Source organism: Callorhinchus milii, unplaced genomic scaffold (genome assembly GCF_018977255.1).
Source record: "Callorhinchus milii isolate IMCB2004 unplaced genomic scaffold, IMCB_Cmil_1.0 Scaffold4, whole genome shotgun sequence".
NCBI classification, from domain to species: Eukaryota; Metazoa; Chordata; class Chondrichthyes; order Chimaeriformes; family Callorhinchidae; genus Callorhinchus; species Callorhinchus milii.
The window spans coordinates 7228108-7249426 of NW_024704745.1; the positions used below are offsets into that span (position 1 = coordinate 7228108).

General features: G+C 45.0%; 1 protein-coding gene across 4 annotated transcripts in view; it reads right to left on the minus strand.

The window, feature by feature from the left end:
- The window catches only part of appa (amyloid beta (A4) precursor protein a), a 68286-nt gene that overhangs the window by 8129 nt on the left and 38838 nt on the right, over window positions 1–21319 (minus strand). For 2 of the 4 annotated variants that reach the window (XM_007903557.2, XM_007903558.2), the window contains 8 exons: window positions 20345–20478; window positions 19023–19097; window positions 17883–18041; window positions 17050–17178; window positions 15162–15261; window positions 9198–9419; window positions 6571–6624; window positions 5761–5861 (listed from right to left, as the gene is read on the minus strand). In XM_007903557.2, coding sequence (XP_007901748.1) covers window positions 5761–5861; window positions 6571–6624; window positions 9198–9419; window positions 15162–15261; window positions 17050–17178; window positions 17883–18041; window positions 19023–19097; window positions 20345–20478 — 974 coding nt within the window. The remainder of the gene's footprint in view (window positions 1–5760; window positions 5862–6570; window positions 6625–9197; window positions 9420–15161; window positions 15262–17049; window positions 17179–17882; window positions 18042–19022; window positions 19098–20344; window positions 20479–21319) is intronic. The other 2 variants (XM_007903556.2, XM_007903555.2) reach the window with 1 other exon arrangement.

Sequence of the window (21319 nt, forward strand, 5' to 3'; positions counted from 1 at the left end):
TTGAGTTTGGGACTCTCCCTTCTCCCTCTCAAATCTAATGTCAAATTCAATCATATTATGATCACTATTTGCAAGATGTTCCCTTACGATCAGATTGTTAACTAGTTCTGGCTCACTTAAGCGTTCTGAGATGCTACCCTTCGTGGAGGGCGTTATACAAGTGCAAGTTGTTGTTGTTATTAATACTCATCACCAAATCCAGCATGGCTTGCTCCCTTGTTGGTTCTAAAACATATTGTTCCAAAAACTGCATTTGATGTATTTGATATTAAATACATCAAATTAATAATATTCCTTACATTAGATGTAGCGCCTTATTATGTCTTTGAGACATGTCAAAAGCGCTTCACAGAATATACTGTATTGTTCCAAAAACTGCATTTGATGTATTTGATATTAAATACATCAAATTAATAATATTCCTTACATTAGATGTAGCGCCTTATCATGTCTTTGAGACATGTCAAAAGCGCTTCAGAGAATATACTGTAAAGCGAATTGACTGTATATTTTGTGGGTGAAACACAGCAGCCACCAACACGTGGATTGAGTGACCAAATTATTATTTTTGAAGGTATTATTACCCCGAGAAAACGATCTGCCAATCTACTCACAATCGGTTTCCTACTTACTGCTAGGTAAACAAGGGCGTGTAAGAAAATTTGCCTAAGGTTTTGCCCTGCCCAGGAATCAAACGTGGGTTTGGTCCTCATGCTTGTGAGGCAAGCCCACTAACCACTAGGCTACAGGACTCCACAAAATTATAATTAATGGTACATCACTACTGCGACTTCTCAGATGCAAAAAAAACCCAAAGAGCTTCGCTGTACTGAACACAAGCGACTACAAATGGTTAAGCATTGACGCAGGATAGAATAGCCTCTTTCTCTCAGAAAACTCTGCAGGTTTCTTTTTGCTTTGAAAATTCCCTACCGTTGACGTCAATAGAGAATGCAAAGTGATTTATTAAAAGGGAAAATTATTTTACAGGAATAAATCTCTAATTGCAGACAAGTTGGATGGGGGGGGGGGGGCGGAGGAGTTAGGGGTGGGATGGAGGGAAAGCAATCTATCTGGGAACTGTCCCTGTGATGGCTGTATCATCTGAACATGTAACATAAAAAAATACTCTTGGTTTGATCAGAATTTGCAGTAGTCTATAACTAAAGCAGAGCAATTTGTCCCCACCCACTGCCTGCACAATGGGACAGTGCAAAGGCAGAAAGTTGCTGCTTCTTCTAGAGAGAAAGATATGGGTTCGAGTCCCATTGTCCAGACACATTGTAAGAGCCTGATCAGATCTCAAGGGGCTTTATCTCTACCCATCAATTTTCTTTATCATTCTAAACACCTAGATTAGATCACCACTCAACCTTCTGAACCATAGAGAAGACAGCCATGGGATTAACCTATTCATCCTCAGTATCATTCTGGGCAATCTGCCCTGTAACCACCTCTCCTCGCCCCCGCCAAGGTTAATATATCCTTCTTGAGGTGCAGTGCCCAAAACATTGCACCATCTCCCCCTCGCCTACCTGCTCCGGTGAAATAACCAGAAGTGTGTGGGCCCCAGATATTACCAATCTGCTCCTTTCACTATAATAATTATAATTAATAATCAGTGCATTTGATACAGCCCCAAAATATCTCAAAAGAGCTTCATAGGTACATGGCTGCCAACACAGAGAATGCTTTCCCAGCCAACCTCTAGATTGCAACTAAAGATTAAATCCCAGTCATCTCGCAGAGAATCTTTCCTCTTTAATAAATGACTTTGTACTGTGTGTTGACATCAGCGCTGGGGAAAAGAACTATGTATTTTGTACTCAAATCTGGGCATCTATTTTTTTTAATATGCAACAACGACATTACATTTGTATAAGGCCCCACAAATAGCCATGAAGTGAGAAACCAATTTATCTGGAGGATGGTTAGACAGAACAATTTGGAGTCATTGACCCAGAGGCAAGAGAATGCTATCACCTGAGCCAGATTGACGCACATGAGATCACGTTAGCCGTGATAAAATAAGAAGCAAGACGCAATAAAATTCCAGAAAGCCCCAAGGATAACAATTTCGGCAATTCAGCAAGTTTGTAGCATCACCACCTTCTGCAATGTAAAATAACTGTCCAAGTGAATAACCCTCCACGTAACTGACTAATTCACATTGTGGCTGCTTCAGAGATTGTGCCAGGTGCAATATGGCTCCCACATTTACCTCCAAAAAAGTCACTACACTTGACAGCTATTAGCTGTGAAGCATTTTGAGATGTGCGTAACTGGCTGCCCTGTTTCACACACAAAATACGCAGCCAATCCACTTTACAGAACTTCGTGTGAAGCGCTACGAGACAGGTCAACCACATGATAAGGCACTATATCAAATGCAAGTAGAATTATTATTAATCAGTTATCTATTGCACACTAGTAACCATTCCATGGAAATTATTTTTCACTCACCCTAAATTCCCACAGAACCCTGCGAGAGCGAATGAGCAGTTTATCTAGAGAATTTCAGAAGCAAATTAAAAAAAAACTAATTTCACTCTTATCTGGTGAAAAAATCTACTGCCACACAGCATCTGCTTACAAAACACAGTCACTACACTATTTGGAGACATCCTCCTGATGTGACAAGCACAAGAAACTGCCTTATATAAAAAAAAGCAATGATTATTAGCTGTGCTTGTCGATATAACATTCACTTTCATTTATAAACTCTCATAATCTGTATGGTTCAGTACCATATAAATACTATGCATTAAATAGTTAATAATACCCCAGCCCATCTCCCTACAAACTCCCCATTTTGATTCTCATTAGAACAGGTCACGTGGGTTAAAAAGCAGATAAATAAATAAACAAACAAGCAAGCAAACAAATAAATAAATAAAAATGGCAGGTGTAATGAGCAATCACAGGTCAAACACCCTGAACGCAAGTAAAAGATTATGGAAAAACATGAGGTGGGTGGCACTTAAAAGCACCATTTACACTTGTGGAGTCAGACAGCGTACAGCACAGGAGCACAATTATTAGGGGCTCATAGGGACGAGGCCAGGGCGAGACAAATCTGCCAAATGTAACAGCTGAAAAAATAAAAGGAACAGGATGCGCTTGAGCCGTGTGCTCAGTGAGGCTGGCTTCTTTATTAAGCCACAAGAGATTTTTTTTTAAACGCTGCTGCTTTCTATCGCCACCTTTTCTCTGTATCTTTGCTGTCATAACGTTCTATATTACATATCAGCTCACTATTTATTTCCAGATTATCTTCCCATTCGTTCCTTAATAATAATAATAATAATCCTTGCATTTGATATAGCGCCATATCAAGTCTCAAAGCATTTCACAGGATATACTGTAAAATGGATTGACTGATTTTTTGTGCATTTTGTGAAGTGCTTTGATAAGTCTCAAAGAGGTGATAACAACAACGAAATTACATTTGTATAAGTGCCTTTCACGTCGGGAAGACATCCCAAGGTGCTGGACAATCAGTGTTTCGGACCCGAGCTGAGGTTCGGAATCAGGGAGGGCAGAGGTGGAAGAAGGCACGGTCGAAGAGGAGGGTCTAGAAGGAGGCAAGGGAGGGGGCGAGACGGAGGGATTACAGGAGTTTCAGAGGGTGGGGGCAGAGTGTCAGAAGATTCGCCTGCCAATGGTGGGCCAGGCGAGGTGGGGGACGTGAAGCAGGCCGGCAGACTGCTGAGCGGGCAGGATGGTAGGGGGGTAGGGGAGAGCGAGGCCATGGAGGGCTTTGAAGGTGAGGACCAGGATCTTGAACTGTATCATCTGTTCGATGGGAAACCAGTACAGTCGGGCAAGGATGAGGGTGATAGGGTCATGGAGCCTAGTGCGGGAGAGGACACGGGCTGCAGAGCTCTGGATGATCTGCAGGCTATGGAGGGAGTTGTTGGGGAGGCTGACAATTTAGTAAGACGCTCTATCAAATGCAAGGATTATTATTATAAATTTTACAGATTCACAGCTCTGGAAAGGTTGGGATCAGTCTCCCATCACATGGGCTTTGTGAGTGAAGTGTGGACATTTTGCCAACAGAATGGAGACTGATGGCTGGGGCTGGTCACCTGCATTGTTGTGTGGCACAGACGTGGCATCTTGTTCCAGGATGGTTCTGAGACAGATTTTGCTTTCCTTCAGGGAATCCACTTATTTGTTAGGTCTGCGCTGTGCTAATTTTCATTAATTGCCTTTCATGTTTAATGTGAGCTATGGGCCAAGAGAAACAATCTGCAGTTCAGGGAGGCTGTAACACAAGGTGGCTGTATGTGAAAAAAAACAATCTTCACTCAGAGGGGTTCTCTGAATGTGGAACAAACTGAGCGAGAACCATGTACAGGCAGAATCAATTGGAGATGGTAATTTAATAATAGGGAGATGGCACTTAGGTATTATTAATTATGTTTCACCCATAAAATACACCAAACCACATAACAGAATATCCTGTGAAGCGTTTGAGACATCTCGATGACTAATAAGGCGTTATAGCAAATAAAAAGATTATTATTTATATTTATCTGGTACCAAACATACAGAATATAAGTGATTACAGATGGAAGTGTAGCAGATATTCTGCACCAGAGGCGTTGATCACCCCAAGGTGGATTGACTTTGCGGGCGAAACGCAGAGGCCAATTGCATACTGCAGTGTATCACGAATAGTCAACAACAACAACAACAAGATTACATTTGTAAAGCGCCTTTCACGTCGGGAGGACGTCCCAAGGCGCTGGACAGAATATACTGTAAAGTGAATTGACTGCATTTTTGTGGGCGAAAAAGTCATGGACTGAGTGACCAATTTTTTTTTACCCCCAGAAAGTGATCCGCCAATCGACTAAAAACAGAGACGTGTGGCATAAGGAAACTTGCCTAAGATTTTGTCCCACCCGGGAATCAAAACTAGGTCCTCTCGCTTGCGAGGTGAGTATGCCAACCACTACACTACTGGACTCCACAAACTACGGAACTTTCAACAATAGATGCTTCTTTCCGTTCCTCTTCCCCACACCCACTGATCGTGTTACAGCCTCCCTGATCTGCAGATTGTTTCTCTTGGCTCTACCTCCCAGCATTAGAGAATGCCCGACACTCCGGTACATCTGGGTCTGTCAAACTGGCACAGCATTGTGTGGTCTCACCATCCTGGATCAGCTGAGCCGTGAACACTGTTGTCCTGGCAACAATCATGCCAGGTCTAAGACCAGATACTTGGCGTGGGGAGGGGGTGGGGGGAGCAGGAGTGGAAATGAGAAATGACACAGGAATGAGTAAAAGGGAGAATAAGAAAAATCAGCTAAATGCTATTATCTAACCTTGGCGGATCAGCCAATTCTTTCCACAAATATCAATGCATGTGATGTAAGCATCCACTGGTGTCAATTGGCACATTGTAAGGGTATTTTTCTCCCGGAGAAGTCCCAGTCGATAATCCTAAACTTTGTTTCCTTCAAAATATGTTCACTATGCGTATCAAATGGATTCCAGGTTTCAGCACCGGATTGGGGAACGCAACTTTACAAGTTTTGCCCACAAATTATACAGTCAATTTACTTTACTGTATATTCCGAGAAGCGCTTTCAGACATCTCAACGATGTGATAAGGCGCTATATTAAAATGCAAGGATTATTATTACAGCAGTGATAATTCACACATTATAGTAGCGCATGATTCATCCCCCCACCAGTACGATATAGCTTTGCACAGTTTGCCATTCATATTAAGAACTGGCTTACAAGTTTCTGATGATGCACCTCGTATCCAGAATCCTGCCTGAATTCAGTCTCCATCTTCACCTCAGCGATCTCTTGGGTCTTGATGCCAGTCAGCCCTGAGCCTGAGCACAAGTGAAATAAAACAGGAAGATAGTTAAGCATTCACCTAGAGGCTTAAGGTACAATTGCCCGTGTCTGTATTTTAGACGGCAAAGAAAAATATCCCTTCCTAGATAGAAAGATGATATTTGGTACTGCATGTGACAGCCTATCGCAAGAGAAATAAAGATGAAGAAGGCAGTTTGGCTCATTTGATCTCATCCTTCCAGAATACCTGTCCTATCACCTTCCCATCACAGCATCTAGCTGCTTCTTAAATAAACCCAGGTTTCCTGGCCTCAACCACCCTTCCTTGTAACCCATCTCAGTTATCAATTACCCTCTGTGCAAAGAAATACTTCCCGGTGCTTGTCTTAAACTCGCACTTCACAACCCTGAACCTGTGCCCTCTCGACCTGCTGCCTTGGCAGATCTTAAAGTATTGTTCTGGTTTTGCTTCCTCAATCTCGTTTAGCACCTTCTATATCTCTAAAAATGTCGCCTCTGAGACGTAACTTTTCAAGTCCAAAAGGCACATCCACACTTCAGAAAACGAGCATTATGTGCAGGGTAAAAGCTGAGCGCTTTCAAGACCAGTATTTTATACAAACGGAGATCTTGTCGCTTTGTATTCACGTGGGAGGAATGCGATTTGGAAAAAGCAAAATAAATGTTAAAAAAATTCTTGCCAAATGTTACACAGCACCAGGCAAAAGCCAAGCAAACGGGTACCTGGTCGAGTGGTCAGTCCTCGGTCTGCTGCAGGGCGGGCATCAACTGGTTCGACTGGGAGCAAGTGCATTGAGAAGCAGAAACAAAACAGTAAGTGAAAGTGCAACTGATGAGGGATAAAGGGCTTCACAAACCAACAGCCAAAGAAATGGGGGAAATCAGGGCAGAGGATCAACCCGAGGAGCGTACTTAAATCCAAATGCAATCTGAGCCCAACCCAAAACCTTATCAATCCAAATCCCTCCCAGGAAAGTTATCAGTCCCCGACTTGCGGAGAGCTAACCACTTCAATGCTTCATTTCAGACCAACCTGTCTTTTGTCGCCTCTTTTTCTTATCCCCCGTCACTCCAACACTGCGCTGTCTGACAGCAATAATTTCTCCACGGCATAGCCTTTGAGCTCGTTTTAAAAGTAAATCTCTTTTTGATTTAATGCACGAAACACAAACTGCAAGCTCTGTAACCAGCTCCTGTGAGGACATTTTTCACAAGGGTTGGATTGTTTGTGGATTGGGGAGTCAATAAACCTCCAGTTATCAGGAATACAACAACAACTTGCATTTTTATAGCGCCCCTCACCCAGGATAGCGAGCCAGAGTGCTTTAGATGTTACCGGGTGGGAAAGAGAGCGGAAACACTATCCACGAGGGGGAGGAAATAGGAAATCTGAGTTAAACTAAATAATGGCGGAGAAGGGCAGGTGAAGCATTTAAAATTGCTTCTCAAACAGAGCAAGAGATTCGAAGAACTTCATTGTTCCAAATCACAGAGTATGGAGGAAATTCACAACAGCAACGATGCTGTGTTAATTACATCCTTACAAAAAACACAGGACAATAAACTGTTTGAGAATTTGAGAGTATTGGAGTTTAGGGAGAGGCAATCATCCTCTTGATTGTGAGATACTGCCTGCTGACACTAACTGTCTGCCATGCTTGCTAGATAACATTCATTGCTTTTCTAATTAACCTCGTTGTGCAAGCGCTGGGAGATGTTTTGTTCAAATGGAAGGCATTGTGTCAATGTAAGCTGGTGCTGAACGAAGGCTCCATGGGACACGATGTGTGTTCTGCTGGAGCAGTAGGGAACAGAAGGGAAATGGGGCAGAGGTAAACATTGGATAGAGCAAGGATGGTGTCTATTCGGGTAGGATTTAAGGTGGGATTTGAAGATATAAGAGGGTGAGGTGGAGGGATAGAGGCAGGGAGTTCCAGAATTTGCCGGTGTAATTACTAAAGACTCAGCCACCAATGGTGTAGCATGGCGGGGACTGGTGACGTGCAGCAGACCTGTTCTAGCTGAGTATAAGAGCTGATGAGAGGAATAGGTGAACAGATCAGAGAGATGTTAAGAGCATGAAGGGATTTGTTTGTGCGGGCAACGGCATCGAAGTCTATCGGTTTGGAGTCAGGGAGCCAGCGGAGCTTGGTGAGGATCGGGGGTGGGTGTGCAAAATGTGAACTTTCAATACTGGAGACAGATGTGTCGAAGGAATCCTTTGGGAAGTTGGCTGCGGACCCGAAGGGCTAGTCCTGCCAGAAACTGGTACTATGGGTGGTTTGGGAAGTTGGATAGGTAGCTGAGCAGAATATTGATCTACTCCTGTCTGACAGTGTTACCACGGTGATAAAGGCAATAATCCGTGTATTTGATATAGCCCCTTATCACTTCTTTGAAACGTCTCAAAGCGCTTCACAGAGTATACTGTAAAATGAATTGACTGTATATTTTGTGGGCGAAACGCGGGAGCCAATTGCGCACAGCAGTGTCCCACAAACAAGACCCACTCATGGATTGAGTAACCAATTTTATTATTCTTTTGAAGGAATTATTACCCCCGGAAAAGCGATCCGCCAATTGACTAACAACCGGGTTCCTACTTACCACTAGTTAAACAGAGGCGTTTCAAGTAAGGAAGTTTGCGAGGTGACTGCTCTAAGCACTGAGCTACAGGATTCCACTTCTATAGATTTCATTTCTATAGAAATATATTTGATCAGGACTCATTGGAAAAGGTTTGAAAATAATTTTTGGGTAGACATAAATACCTTGCCAGACACATTAATATACCCTTGGAGGGGGTGGGGGGGAAGAGGTGCAAATCTGAAAACAAATCAGACAAAAGGCCTTTTGGGCTGTATCTATCCAGGAGAGCCAGGAAAGGAAGAAAACTGATCACTGAGTTTGCTTGAATGCATTAAGAAAATGACTCAATCTCACAGCTCATAGCCACCAATTCCCTCCAGCGCTGAAGTGGTTAGTTAAGACAATCAATGCCAATTTCCCCACTAATACTGAACAGTAAGCCATTAAGTGCTTTGTGTAGAACATTTCAAATAGAAATCGCTTTGGCTGTCTTATTGCAATTAGTAAACACACAAGCGCACATTACTCCCCGTTGGGATGCAAAGTGAAAGCAACTGCAGTGTGAGGCCATTCGGAAATGATTGCACACGGCGCCTGCATTATACAATTAGTGTACTTTAAAAATCACCTCTATCCTGACTTATTCCCTCACTCACAGGAGTTCTCCAGCTCCTGTACCTTCCCCCTTTTATACAGTTATCCTCCACCCACGTTGAGGATGGAGGTATTGTTGCTGCTGTGTTATTCCAATATCCACTCACCTTCATTCTCCGTGTTGACAGGGATGGAGTCTACGACGAATGGGTGCAGGGGCTGCAGATCGTCCAGCGTGAATTCTCCTTGATCCGGGAGGAGCTCGATTGTAGTCTTGGTCTCGGAGAGCGAGGGGACCAGGGCGTCATTGCCGTAGCTGACTCGCGTGTCGCTCACAGAGTTGGCCACCATATCATCGATGTAGCTTTGTTCTTTCTGAAGTAGTTCATCTACACCACAAAAAAAGTCAATCGAAAAGACAGTCCACAAAATACTGCCAACAAAATGCAGTCAATCCACTTTACAGTTTATCCTGTGAAGACGTCTTCATCAAATATATCAATACACTATATCAACTGTAAGCATTATTATTATAATCAAAGGAAACCCCACAAGAATGTCATCATTTTCTCTCAATGGTGCACATTGGCAAACATAACCTGCAAAACCTTCACTGACTCAGGCAAAAACCTTTTTACAATCCAAATATCCAACTAGGCAGCACATACTGTCCAAGTGTCGGCCTGGCTCTGTCAGTAACGCTTTTGCCTCCGATACAGAAAACTGTGGGTTCAAGCCCTAAATCAGGATTTTAAGCTCATAATCTGGACTGACACTCCAATTCGCTGGATTATCAGAGGTGCTGCCTTTCGAATGAGATGTTAAACCGAGGTTCTGTCTGTGCCCTTTCAATTGGACGTTAAAGATTCAGTGGCGCTATTCAAAAAGAGAAGGGAGTTTCTCCTGATATCCTGGCCTACGAGCCCTCAAATAAAATGGGCCAGTCACTTAATGGCTGTTTGTGGGACAATGCTGTACGCAAATTGGTTCCTGTGTTTGCCCATAGATGTAGTCACAACAGTTCTATCAAGGGTTAAAGATACCTGAATTTGAGAATTATTGTTAGGTTGAATAATTTTATATTATAAGTGGAAGGGGGGAGGAAGAAAACAAGATGAGAGGAGGCTTCCCTCAGTCTGATGTGCTCTAATTTCTGAAACACCGATGTAAAGGTCAGGTGCTGTATACAAGCTCACACCCATCCACCAGAAAGCAGCAGGTATAAATCTCGATCTGTACTGAGTTTTCTAATCTCAACCTACACAGCAGTTGGGGATAATATAATAAAATAATAATATTCCTTGTATTTGATACAGCGCTTTTCACGTCTTCGGGGTGGGGGGAAGAACTATGGCCCTCATAGCCTTGGTTTAGGTGGTGGGGGGAGATGGAGGGATGAAGCGAAAAAATGTGTCAAAAGCTTAAAATAATAATTATTTTATTTGGTATCCCGCATTTCGAAAGTAATTGCCATCACTGACTGATTTCAATTGGCAAACATGAGCCACTTTAAGCACAAGGTTTCATAAATAGCCATACAATACAAAATTACATTCATGTCAGGAGGCCATCCCAAGGCGCTGGACAGTCAGGGATTTGGACTCGAGCGATTGCCCTGGGCGACAATTATTATGCCTCTTTGGCAACCAGAAGCACACAGAATTACTACCGGATGCTCAAAATTGCACATTAAATAAAAACAATGCTAATCCAATCAACCCTATTAGGGAGGGTGGTGGGCAGCCGATGGCCCGGCCAAAGAGGAAGGTCTTGAGACTTGCCTTGAAGGAGGCAAGGCGAAGTGACGCGAAGAGAAATGTGGGATGACGTCTAAAGGGTGGGGGCAGAGAGGCTGAAGGCTCGACTGCTGATGGTGGACGGGCCGGGCAGGGGACGTGGAGCAGGCCGCAGCCTGCTGTGCGGAGGGATCGGACAGGTTGATATGGGGTTAGCAGTTTACAGAGGTAGGAAGGAGCAAGACCGTGGAGGGCCTTGAAGGGGAGGATGAGGATTTTGGACTCTATGAGATGAATGACCAATTACTCACACGAATAGTTTGCCAGGACGCTGAGAGAGAAACTCCTTTTCCAACAGTGTCACAGGATCTTTCAAATATCCACTTGTTTTTTTTTTGGTGGTGGAGGAGGGGGAGCAGAGAGGGAACCTTGATATAAGGCATGATTGAACGACAGCACCTCTGACAACACAGTGTTTCTAGTCAGCCTAGACTGAGGGCTCAAAATCCCACACATCACTGTCTCTATCTGACAGTGTGTGGGAAGAGATACTTTGCTGTTAACAAGAAATATTGTCAGCTCCGTGTCAAAGATGGCTCAATTGAACTTGGCTGATACCAAATTCAGATCGATTGTTTGGCTATCCAGACCTAGTTTGAAAACCCACGTTGGGAGACATGGATGTTTTAACAGCAGGCAGTGATCACAGGGGGCATTGTGGATATGTACACCAGGATGGTCAGACTCCACAAGCATGAATATTCACACCCATATCTGGAGAGATGACAGACAGGTTTTAACAACTTGCATGGTACACGGTCCTGGAATGAGTCGTCTCGTCCCAGCTCCGCTCCTTTCTCTCTTGCCATTCCCTCTTTGTACCACTCCAACCCGGCTTCCGCGCTGCCCATAGCACGGAAACAGCCCTGGTCAAAGCCCTGGACATTCTGAACATCTGTGATCATGGCTCCCTCTGCCTCCTTGTCCTCCTCGACCTCTCTGCCGCCTTTGACACTGTCGACCACTCCATCCTCATACACTGCCGCCTCTCCGCTTTACTCAATCTTCACGGATCTGCTCTTGCCTGGTTCAATTCCTATCTCTCTCACCATCTCCACTTCATTGCCTCTAACTGTTTCTCCTCCAGTCCCCACACTGTCATATCTTGCGTCCCCCAGGGCTCTGTCCTTGGCCCTCTCCTCTTTAATATCTACATGCTCCCTTTGGTGAAATCATCCGCAGACATGGGATCAATTTCCACATGTATGCAGATGACACCCAACTCTATCTTTCTGCCTCCACCCTCAACTCCAGGACCACTGCTGTCCTGACAGACTGCCTGTCGGACATCAAGTCCTGGATGAGGGCAATTTTCCTACAGTTGAATATGAACAAGACCGAGGTCCCCCTGATTGGCTCGCGCCAGCGTCTCTGCACTTCAGGCTCTGGCAACATCAACCTCCATGGTTGTACACTACAACTCACCAAGCCAGTCAGGAACCTAGGTGTTTTGTTTGACCCTCAACTGTCTTTTCTTCCCCACATCCAAGCCTTGACCCGCTCTGCCTTCCCTCAAATCCGTAACATCGCTCGACTCCGCCACTACCTCACCCCTCAGGGCGCTGAAACTCTTGTTCATGCCTTCATTGACTATGCAAATGCCCTGCTTGTCAGCCTTCCCAACTCCTCCCTCCACAGGCTGCAGGTAATCCAGAACTCTGCAGCCCGTGTCCTCTCCCGCACCAAACTCTGACCCCATCTCCCCCACTCTCGCCCGACTCCATTGGCTCCCTATCCTTCAGAGGATCCAGTTCAAGATCCTGGTTCTCACATACAAAGCCCTACCTGGACTCGCCCCACCCTACCTCTGCAACCTCCTAATCCACTACCAACCCGCTCGTTCCATCCACTTAGCCGGCTCTGGCCTGCTCCACGTCCACCGCCCCATCATTGGTGGGAGAGCCTTCAGCCACTCTGCTCCCAACCTCTGGAATTCCATCCCCCAGTCACTTGACCTCGCCCCTTCCTTAGCCTCCTTCAAGTTCCGCCTCAACACCTTCCTCTTCGACCATGCCATCGGCCACCCCCTCTTCCCCTCCCCTCCCTTCTCCCCCCCCCGACCCCAGTTCGGGTCTGAGATGCTGTACATTGTCCAGCACCTTGGGACGTCCTCCCGACGTGAAAGGCGCTATACAAATGTAATCTTGTTGTTGTTGTTGGTATATGTTGGCAAAGAACATCAATCTCACATCCTGTGAAACCTAGCTCGTTATGTGAAATTAAAAACATTACTTGTTTTTTATAGTAACTTTCTATTTAATAAAAACTTATATAAAAAATGAAAACTGCCGCTTTCTGAAGGATGATATAACAGCAATACATCACACAAAATATAATTCACTGGCAAGCAATTTTTGTTCATTCCCATCAAAAGTCCTGTTGGGAGTCATACTCTGAATTCAAAGCAAGTCGACTTTTTCATATTTTACCTTTGGAAAGCCTGCGCAATTGAGTACAACAAAATAACAACAACAGAATTACATTTATAGAGCGCCTTTCACGTCAGGAGGACGTCCCAAAGCACTGAGTACAACAATGCGATTGCCCTGGGCGACAATTATTCTGCTTCTTTGGCAACCACAAGCACACAGAATTACTACCGGATGCTCAGAATGGCACATTAAATGAACACTGCTGATGTTTTTACACATTACGCCCTTAAAGCAATCAGCACAGTTAAAGAGTTAGGTTCTTTTAAACACGCTGCCTTTATTCGGATGGGTTGGGTTTAAGTTATTTGGAGGGGGCAGGGCTGAATTTAATCAAGGTGAAATCAAGGGCTGAATTTAATCAAGGTGAAAGAACACAACTCTTTAATGAGGTACAGTGAATGCTTGAATGAACAACTGCAACTCCAGGTTAAGAAATCAGACAACCTCCTTCCAGTCACTATATGCCTCAAGGCTTTGGGACCTTTAATGTCCAGAATCTGCCTAAAAAATGTTCACTGATTTTATTGTTACAGTCTGATACAACACAGGTCACAACCTGCACCCCCAATATTCCTTTTACTGACTTGGCCTCTTGCAATCTCAACGAGTCGCTACGTCAACATGCATGGTGTCCAAGTCTCTAAATGAAAAGACATAAGATTTACGAAGTACCTTAAACACAGATTCTGCTGCTCTCCTCGCCGGCCTTCCCGGCACCTCCCTCCACAAGCTGCAGGTCATTCAGAACTCTGCAGCTTGTGTACTGTCCCGCACCAGGCTTCGGGACCACATCACTCCCACCCTCGCTCGCCTCCACTGGCTCCCCATCCCCCAGAGGATCGATTCAAGATCCTCATCCTCACCTACAAGGCCATTCACGGCCTTGCTCCCTGCTACCTCTCCGACCTACTATCCCCCTACCTACCTGCCCGTACCCTCCGTTCCTCTGCCTCCGGTCTGCTCCACATCCCCCGCCCCAACCGCCCTACCATCGGTGGCCGGGCCTTCAGCCTCTCAGCCCCTAGGCTCTGGAACTCTATCCCCCAGTGCCTTTCCTCCTTCAAGGCCAGTCTCAAGACCTTTCTCTTTGACCGTGCCTTCAGCTCCCCTCTCGACTCTCTACCCCCTCCTCGCTCCCTCCCTTCCCCTGACCATTGCCCCCTTGCTCGGGTCCTGACCCAACTGTACAGCGCCTTGGGACGTCCTCCCGACGTGAAAGGCGCTCTATAAAATCTTGTTGTTGTTGTTGCTGGTAAGCCGTTCAGTGAATTTGTAGCTAAGAGTGGCCTTTGTGATCACAACCCGGGAGCAGTAACAATTGGCATCAATGCTCCTTGGACTTGATAGGTGGATAAAAAAGGGAGAGAGAAAGAAAGAGAAAAGACAGTACAGTCTGAGTTCCTAGGTGTACAGAATTGCTATTGGATGCTCCAGTAAACCTGAAAATGTGTGCGTGGTAAGTCAGCAGTGAGCTGAATTACTTGCAGTGACTCTGATGATTTTTGGGGGGAAAACCACCAATTGGCTGCTGATTCCACGAATGCTACTAAGTGCAACCCCTACCAGAATTACAGCCCTCGGTTGAGGACATGCTCAGTTTAGGTTGAGATTGTTGCCCTCACCACCCCCTTCCTCCACCCCAATCACCATGGACAAAAACCTTGTTGTGACATGTGGCCTAGATTAATGCAAAGAATGGGCCTGTTGGAAACTGCATATCTACAAAAGCACATCACCTCAGGGTGGGGGGTGAAGGACTGACAAGAAAAGTGACCACCTTAAGGACAGGGGGAATGGGAAATGTTTGGAGGTAGGAGGAAGAGAAAAAGGCTTTCACCAGGTATCATCTGCGCCATGCTTACTAAGGCAACGTGGAGAAAGCTTGAAATCTACTGTTACATACCAACTTCATCCTGGATCTCCTCCGCAACTGCTGGGACCTTGTAAAGCAGAGACAGGCTCTGGTTCATGCGCTCATCAATCACACGCAGGTGAGTCATTACCTGCAGGGAACGTTCAAAAACAAAATAAAAGCCAGACATGTTTAGGAGATGGTATTCAGCAAAAGGCAGGAAAGACATTCGCTCTCATTGGCACTGAGAAGCTGGTTAAGTGCTGGCAACTCTTTCAATTTTCCCTGCGACTCCCAACAGTTTGGGTGTGGACCTCCGCATTTTATTTCAAGCACGCCCTTTCTTCTTTCTGGACAGGGCTGCCAATGCTTTTGCAATCTTTGAACTGCTTGCCAGATAAGTCAGTGGGCCAACGTCCTTTGCTAAACTGGATACAAATTGCTGAGTCAAAGACCTCCCCCACCCACAAAGCCCCCCTTGCCATTGCACCAACTTTGAAACTATTCAATCCACCACCGAGTTTTATCAGAAAAGCCATGAAAATAATTAGTTGAGCGCAACTGCGATTTCTTAAAAAAGTCCAAAATATTCCAACCAACGCAGCTCGGCTCTTTTTGTTGTCGTGCTACTTTGTGAAATTGTTCCATTGGGTCGCCAAATCCGCACTGGGTCCCTCCGGAAGCTACACTTCCTCTCACAAGAGAAGCCACAAAATAGCACAGTTTCTCGTGCCCACAGCATGAACAGCCCTCTGCTATCTACAAAGAACTTCTTGGTAGCAGTGCTTCATTTTGTTGTTGTTAAGCCTCCCTGCCCCAGGTAATAGCTGTCAAGTGCAGTGACTGCATTTATAAGTAATCGTGGCAGCCAATTTGCTCAAGGCAAGATCCCAAAGCAGCCATGATGGGAATAACCAATCTATCTGGAATCGATTTTTCGGGTGTGTCGCAAGACCTTTAACGTCCACCTGTGCAGGCACAAGGGACCGTGTCTTAAGGTCTTATCTGAAGGACAGCACCTCCAACAATGCATTACTCCCCCCCATCTTAGTATAGCAGGTCAAAGCCTAAATGTAGGATGTAAGTTGTAGAACCCACAACTTCTGATCTAGTGTGAGAACATTAGTAACTGAAGCAAGCTAACACTTGGATAGAATATTAGCCTCGACATGACACCACCAAAGGATAGACAGAGGCTAGAAATCTATAGGGTTTTGGTTTAAATGCTGCTTTACAATTGGATGTAAAACATTGTCCCATGTCCCACCCCATCCCGAAGATTCCCAATTGCTTTACTTTTCTACTGTGGTTTGCTTTCAATGACAGCAACCACAGCACCATAGCAGTGGTCAGTATTCACCTGCGAATCTGGAGTGTGAGCTTCTCTGGCTGTTCAAATAAACGGGCCTCACATGAGCAACTTCCAACTTTGATTGATTTGCCTCTCCAGCCCATTGCGCCAAACCCCAACCTCTGCCCTGGCTGAGATTAGCTGACACAGCAAAGATCAGGGTAGAACCAAGGAACTTCCAGTCCAGCATCACATAGTTCTGCAACAGGCACTGCTATTGCCCATAAAAAAATAGAGGGTGTTTTTGGTAGTGTCTTGGACAACAATTCTCCAGAAAAGTGGGCGTTCACTTTGTGGCTGTTTTAGGAGTGTTGCTACACATAAATAGCATCTACCTACACATGCACAGTCACTAAACTTAACAGTAATTTCCATGTGGAGCATTTTTGAGACGTTTAAGGCACAATGTCAAATGCAAGGATTATTATTATTGTAATAAGCTATTGACACAACAGGCCATCAAGACACAATTACAATCACTGCCACGGGCTGTGCTCGGATTCCACCGTGATCTGAACCTGCAACAGACGTGTGAGCTTGAATTAACCACCGCCATTTCCCATCTGTGCTATTCGATCAGAGTCTTACTTGCGATTTGATCTGAGCCGCTTTCTTTGGGTCTACCATGCGGACGTGCTCGAAATGTTTCAAAGTGTGCTGTCTATCTTTCTGCTCAGCCCGGATATACTTCTTCAGTGCATTGAGAACATGTCGGGGCTAGGAGAAAAAAGCCAAGTTATTTTGGTGGAACACACAACGCGCTCGATCCTGCGCCTGCTTTGTTTCGGACTCGAACCGAGAAGTCAAGGGGGGCGGGGGTAGGGGTTATAATTATCAACGTTCAGTGGGGATTCAAAGCAAATGTAATTCAGTAAGAGAAGCCATTGAGTACAATGCATGTTTGCCCTCTCATTTCCTTCACTCTTCGCTTTGAAAGCACCACCATGCCAGTTTCCTTCTGGTACATCGGGCAACTAGTTGTGCTTCATGTGCGAGTCGGAAGACGGTGTGAGCATCAAACAAGCCACTTGACAGCGATGGGCATTAAGGCTCGCTACGACCTGCTTACCCCCAACCCACTAGCCGCTGCCTCCACTTGACTAGCTCCCGTTTTCTGTTTGTCCCTCTTGCCCTCCGTTCCAAAATCAGCGGTCGCGCTTTCAGTCATTATGCCCCGAAACTCTGCAACACCCTCCCTCAATCCCCGTGCCTTACCCTCGCCTTCCCCAACTTCAAGTTGTACCTGAAGACCTTCCTCTTCGACCGTGCCTAGTCACCTCCACCCACCCCCAGCTTGGTGTTGTGGTCCGCCATTGTCAAGCGCTCTGGGACGCTAGCTTGTGTGAGGGACGCTTTATAAATGCAAGTTGTTGTAGTTGTTGTTACCAGTTCCAAATGGAAACCACTTTGGCTTCACTTACTCGTGGTGGATCAGCCTGCAGTGCAGCAAGGTAATTTTCCAGAGCAATGCGGCGCCTGTCATTCAGCATGGCTTCTACTCGTGCCATGTGGGTCTCCACCAATTGTTGTCTCTCGCTCGCTGCCTCCTGCTCCAGTGATTCCACCATCTCCTGGAAACGCTTGAGGGGGAACGAGAGAGGAACTTGCATCATTATAGTGCCCACAATATTGAAATGCTTCAAAACTCTTCACAGCGACCCTCTCTGTAGGCAAGCATAGCAGCTATTTTGTGACTCAGCAAAGCTCCATAAAGAGCCACAAGTGTTGGACGATCAATTCAGCCAGAGGATTATTTTCCAACAGCATGAAATGATCTTTAACGTCCACTCGAACAGGCAAACAGAAGCTTGGTTTCACATCTCAGCTGAAGTGCAATGCCTCTGAGAATGCAGTACACCCCACGCAGTACTTCACTGGAATACCAGCTTTTGAACTCAAGTCGTAACGTGCGGCTTGAACCCGCATTCGTCTGCCCCAGAAATGAGTGCTACCAACTGAGCCAAGCAGATGCCTGATGTAAATTACAACGGATTCTAGATTGTACTTCTGTAAAGATTGCACAATTAAATGGGTGGTTTTAAAATTGATACCAATGACATGGTCTACACTAGTGTTGGGACATTCTCAAATACTAATAATCTTTTCATTTGATATAGTGCATTATCACATCATTGAGACGTCCCAAAGAACTTCACAGGATATACTGTAAAGTGGATTGACTGTATTTTGTGGGCAATATCCAACAAACATCCATGGAGTGAGTGACCAATTTTATTTGGGGGAATTGTTGGCCAGGACACTGGGAGAAACTCATTTTTCTTTTCAGAATCTTTAACCTGACCAGACCTCGGTTTAACATCTCACCTGAAGGATGGAGCCTCTGACAATGCAATACCCCCCAGCGCTGCATCGGGTGTCATCTTAAACTATGTGGTTCCAAGTCCCGACGTGGGACTTGAACCCACAACGTTCTGACTCAGAGGCGAGAGTGCTACCAGGCTGACAAATTAGAGGTGTTGTCCTTCAGGATGAATCCTACTGAAACGCTTTAGAGAATCATGCGTTTTCAACACCCAGCAGCTACTGCAGATCACGCTTACCTGAATGACAGCCTTTTTGTCAGCCTTGTGCAGATTTCTAGCTTGACGCTCTGCTTCTTCCCACTCCCTCATTATCTAAAGAGGACGAGTGCAAGAGATTTCTTAATTTTAAGAAGAATCGAAGCATTAAAGGACAATAAGATATCTGTACCATTTCGGAAAATTCAACATCAAAAACTACTTCACTGAGAAGAAATATGATCAAATCAGTCTGAATTTTACACACTTGATTCATTAAAGAGAATTGTGGGGTTTGTGATGTAGAATATAATAATATAAAATAATTCTTGCAGTTGTTTGAGTGCCTTATCACATTGAAATGTCGCAAAGCTCTTCACAGCAAGTATTAAGTGCCGTGCCTGTGTATTTGTAGGCAGCAGACAATTTTACACACAGCAATGGCCCACAAACATGGAGATAAATGACCAATTTAACTGTTAGCTAGGAAACCGTGAGAAATTTCGCTTTTTGAACAACATCATAGGATCTTTAACATCCACCTAAATGGGCAGATGGGAGCTCTGATCAACATCACATCCGAAGGATGGCACCTCTGATAATTCTGCACTCCCTAATGCTGTGCTGAAATGTCAGCTTAGACCATGAGCCAAAAGAGACTTGAATACACAATCTTCTGACTCAGAGGCGAAGAGTGCTGCCAACTCAGTTGAGCAGAGACGAATGCTGCAATGCAACAGTGGAAGGATTTTGTTAATCCTCCCCCAATCTCTGTCGCGAGATCCTGTTTTAGCCACAACACTGCATGGAAGTGCCAGATGGAAAGCAAGCAGCTCCTTGTCAATGATAAGGTGGTAGGAAACAAAGACCACAAGGGAGTGCAACCCATTTTGGCAGCATTTCTCCAGACTAGGCTATTTATTAGGATTAGACCACACCATTGGAGAACTAAACATATGGACAAGAGGCCATTCAGCTCATCGAGCCTGTTCTGCCAATTTATTAAACAATGACAGATATTTTAAATCCATTTCCCTTAACACCCTCACTCCCTGAGCATCTAAATGCCCTATTGATAATGCCAATGTAACAAGACAAATTGGCACAGGTCTAGGATGGTGAAGGACAGTTTCAGTTGAGATGCCCGGAAGCATCTCTTTGCTGCACAATAGCTGGAATCAGTTCAGGGAAGGGTAGGTGAGGCCAGAGTTCTGGACAGATTTAAGAAACAAATGAGATGGGAAGATGGTTGGGAGAGGATGAGATTAACTTGGCCAGAGTGGCTTTTCCTGATCCATGCCACTCTTGTGATGCCGTCAACACGATTGTGAAGACACAGGGAATACAAAGCAAAATAAACCTACCTGCGACATGCGCTCTCTGTGTCTGGCTTCCTGCCTCTCCTTTGCCTTCTGGAAATAAGCATGTTCATTCTCATCTCCCGGGGTCTCGAGATACTGGTCTATAGCGTCTGGAGTGCTGGCGGCTGTAGCAGGGACTAAGTAGGTGGGAGAGGAAATTATAAAAATGATCTTAACCTTAAGCTCCATTAAAGTGCATCTTAAAAAAGGAGGCTCACTAATCCGTCTGTGTGTTGAACTGAATGTCTGTGATTTCAGTCGGTAATCTTGAGCTGTGAAACCCTGGAGTATATGATGGATTCATAACCAGGGTCAGTTAGATTAACATGATAGGAAATGTTCAAACACTTCAGAGAGATTGCCCTGAACTAACCATTCAACCCTCTTGAGAGGCTGCCCTGGATTAACAGTGTCAGAGAACAAGCTACATTGGCTTCACCTTCCCAGACAGCTCACTTACACTGGAATCATGGGCTTCACGAGTCTCCCACAAGTAGCTTTCATTCAGACAGAAAGCAATCCCAGTTTGTTATTCAGTCAGTCAGAAATACACGTTATAGAACCGGTCTCGGCAATGAAACTGCACCGATCCATTTGTATGTCTCTGCACATGTGCTGATTTTTACACTTGTGTGGTATGTGCATGTGCATTTGTGTACAATGTGCACGTGGTGCATGTGTGGCCTGCATGCGTGTGGGAAGGGAGGTATGTATGCAGAGTTGAAAGCAAAAAACAGAAGTCAAAATTTGTTGGCAGAAGTGCAGAGCATGAGCTGGCAAAGACCACAGCTGGAACCTCCGACTGGACATTCGACTGGAAGCAAAACAAGCAAGACGTATGATTTCAACCCAGATAATAGACACAGACAGAAAAACTCTTGGGATTTTGAATACTTTGCAATGAAATGAATTAGGAAGAGGAGGATTTTACTGGATTTGTGCTGTGTGAAATAATGGATCTAGATAACCCTCTCTTTT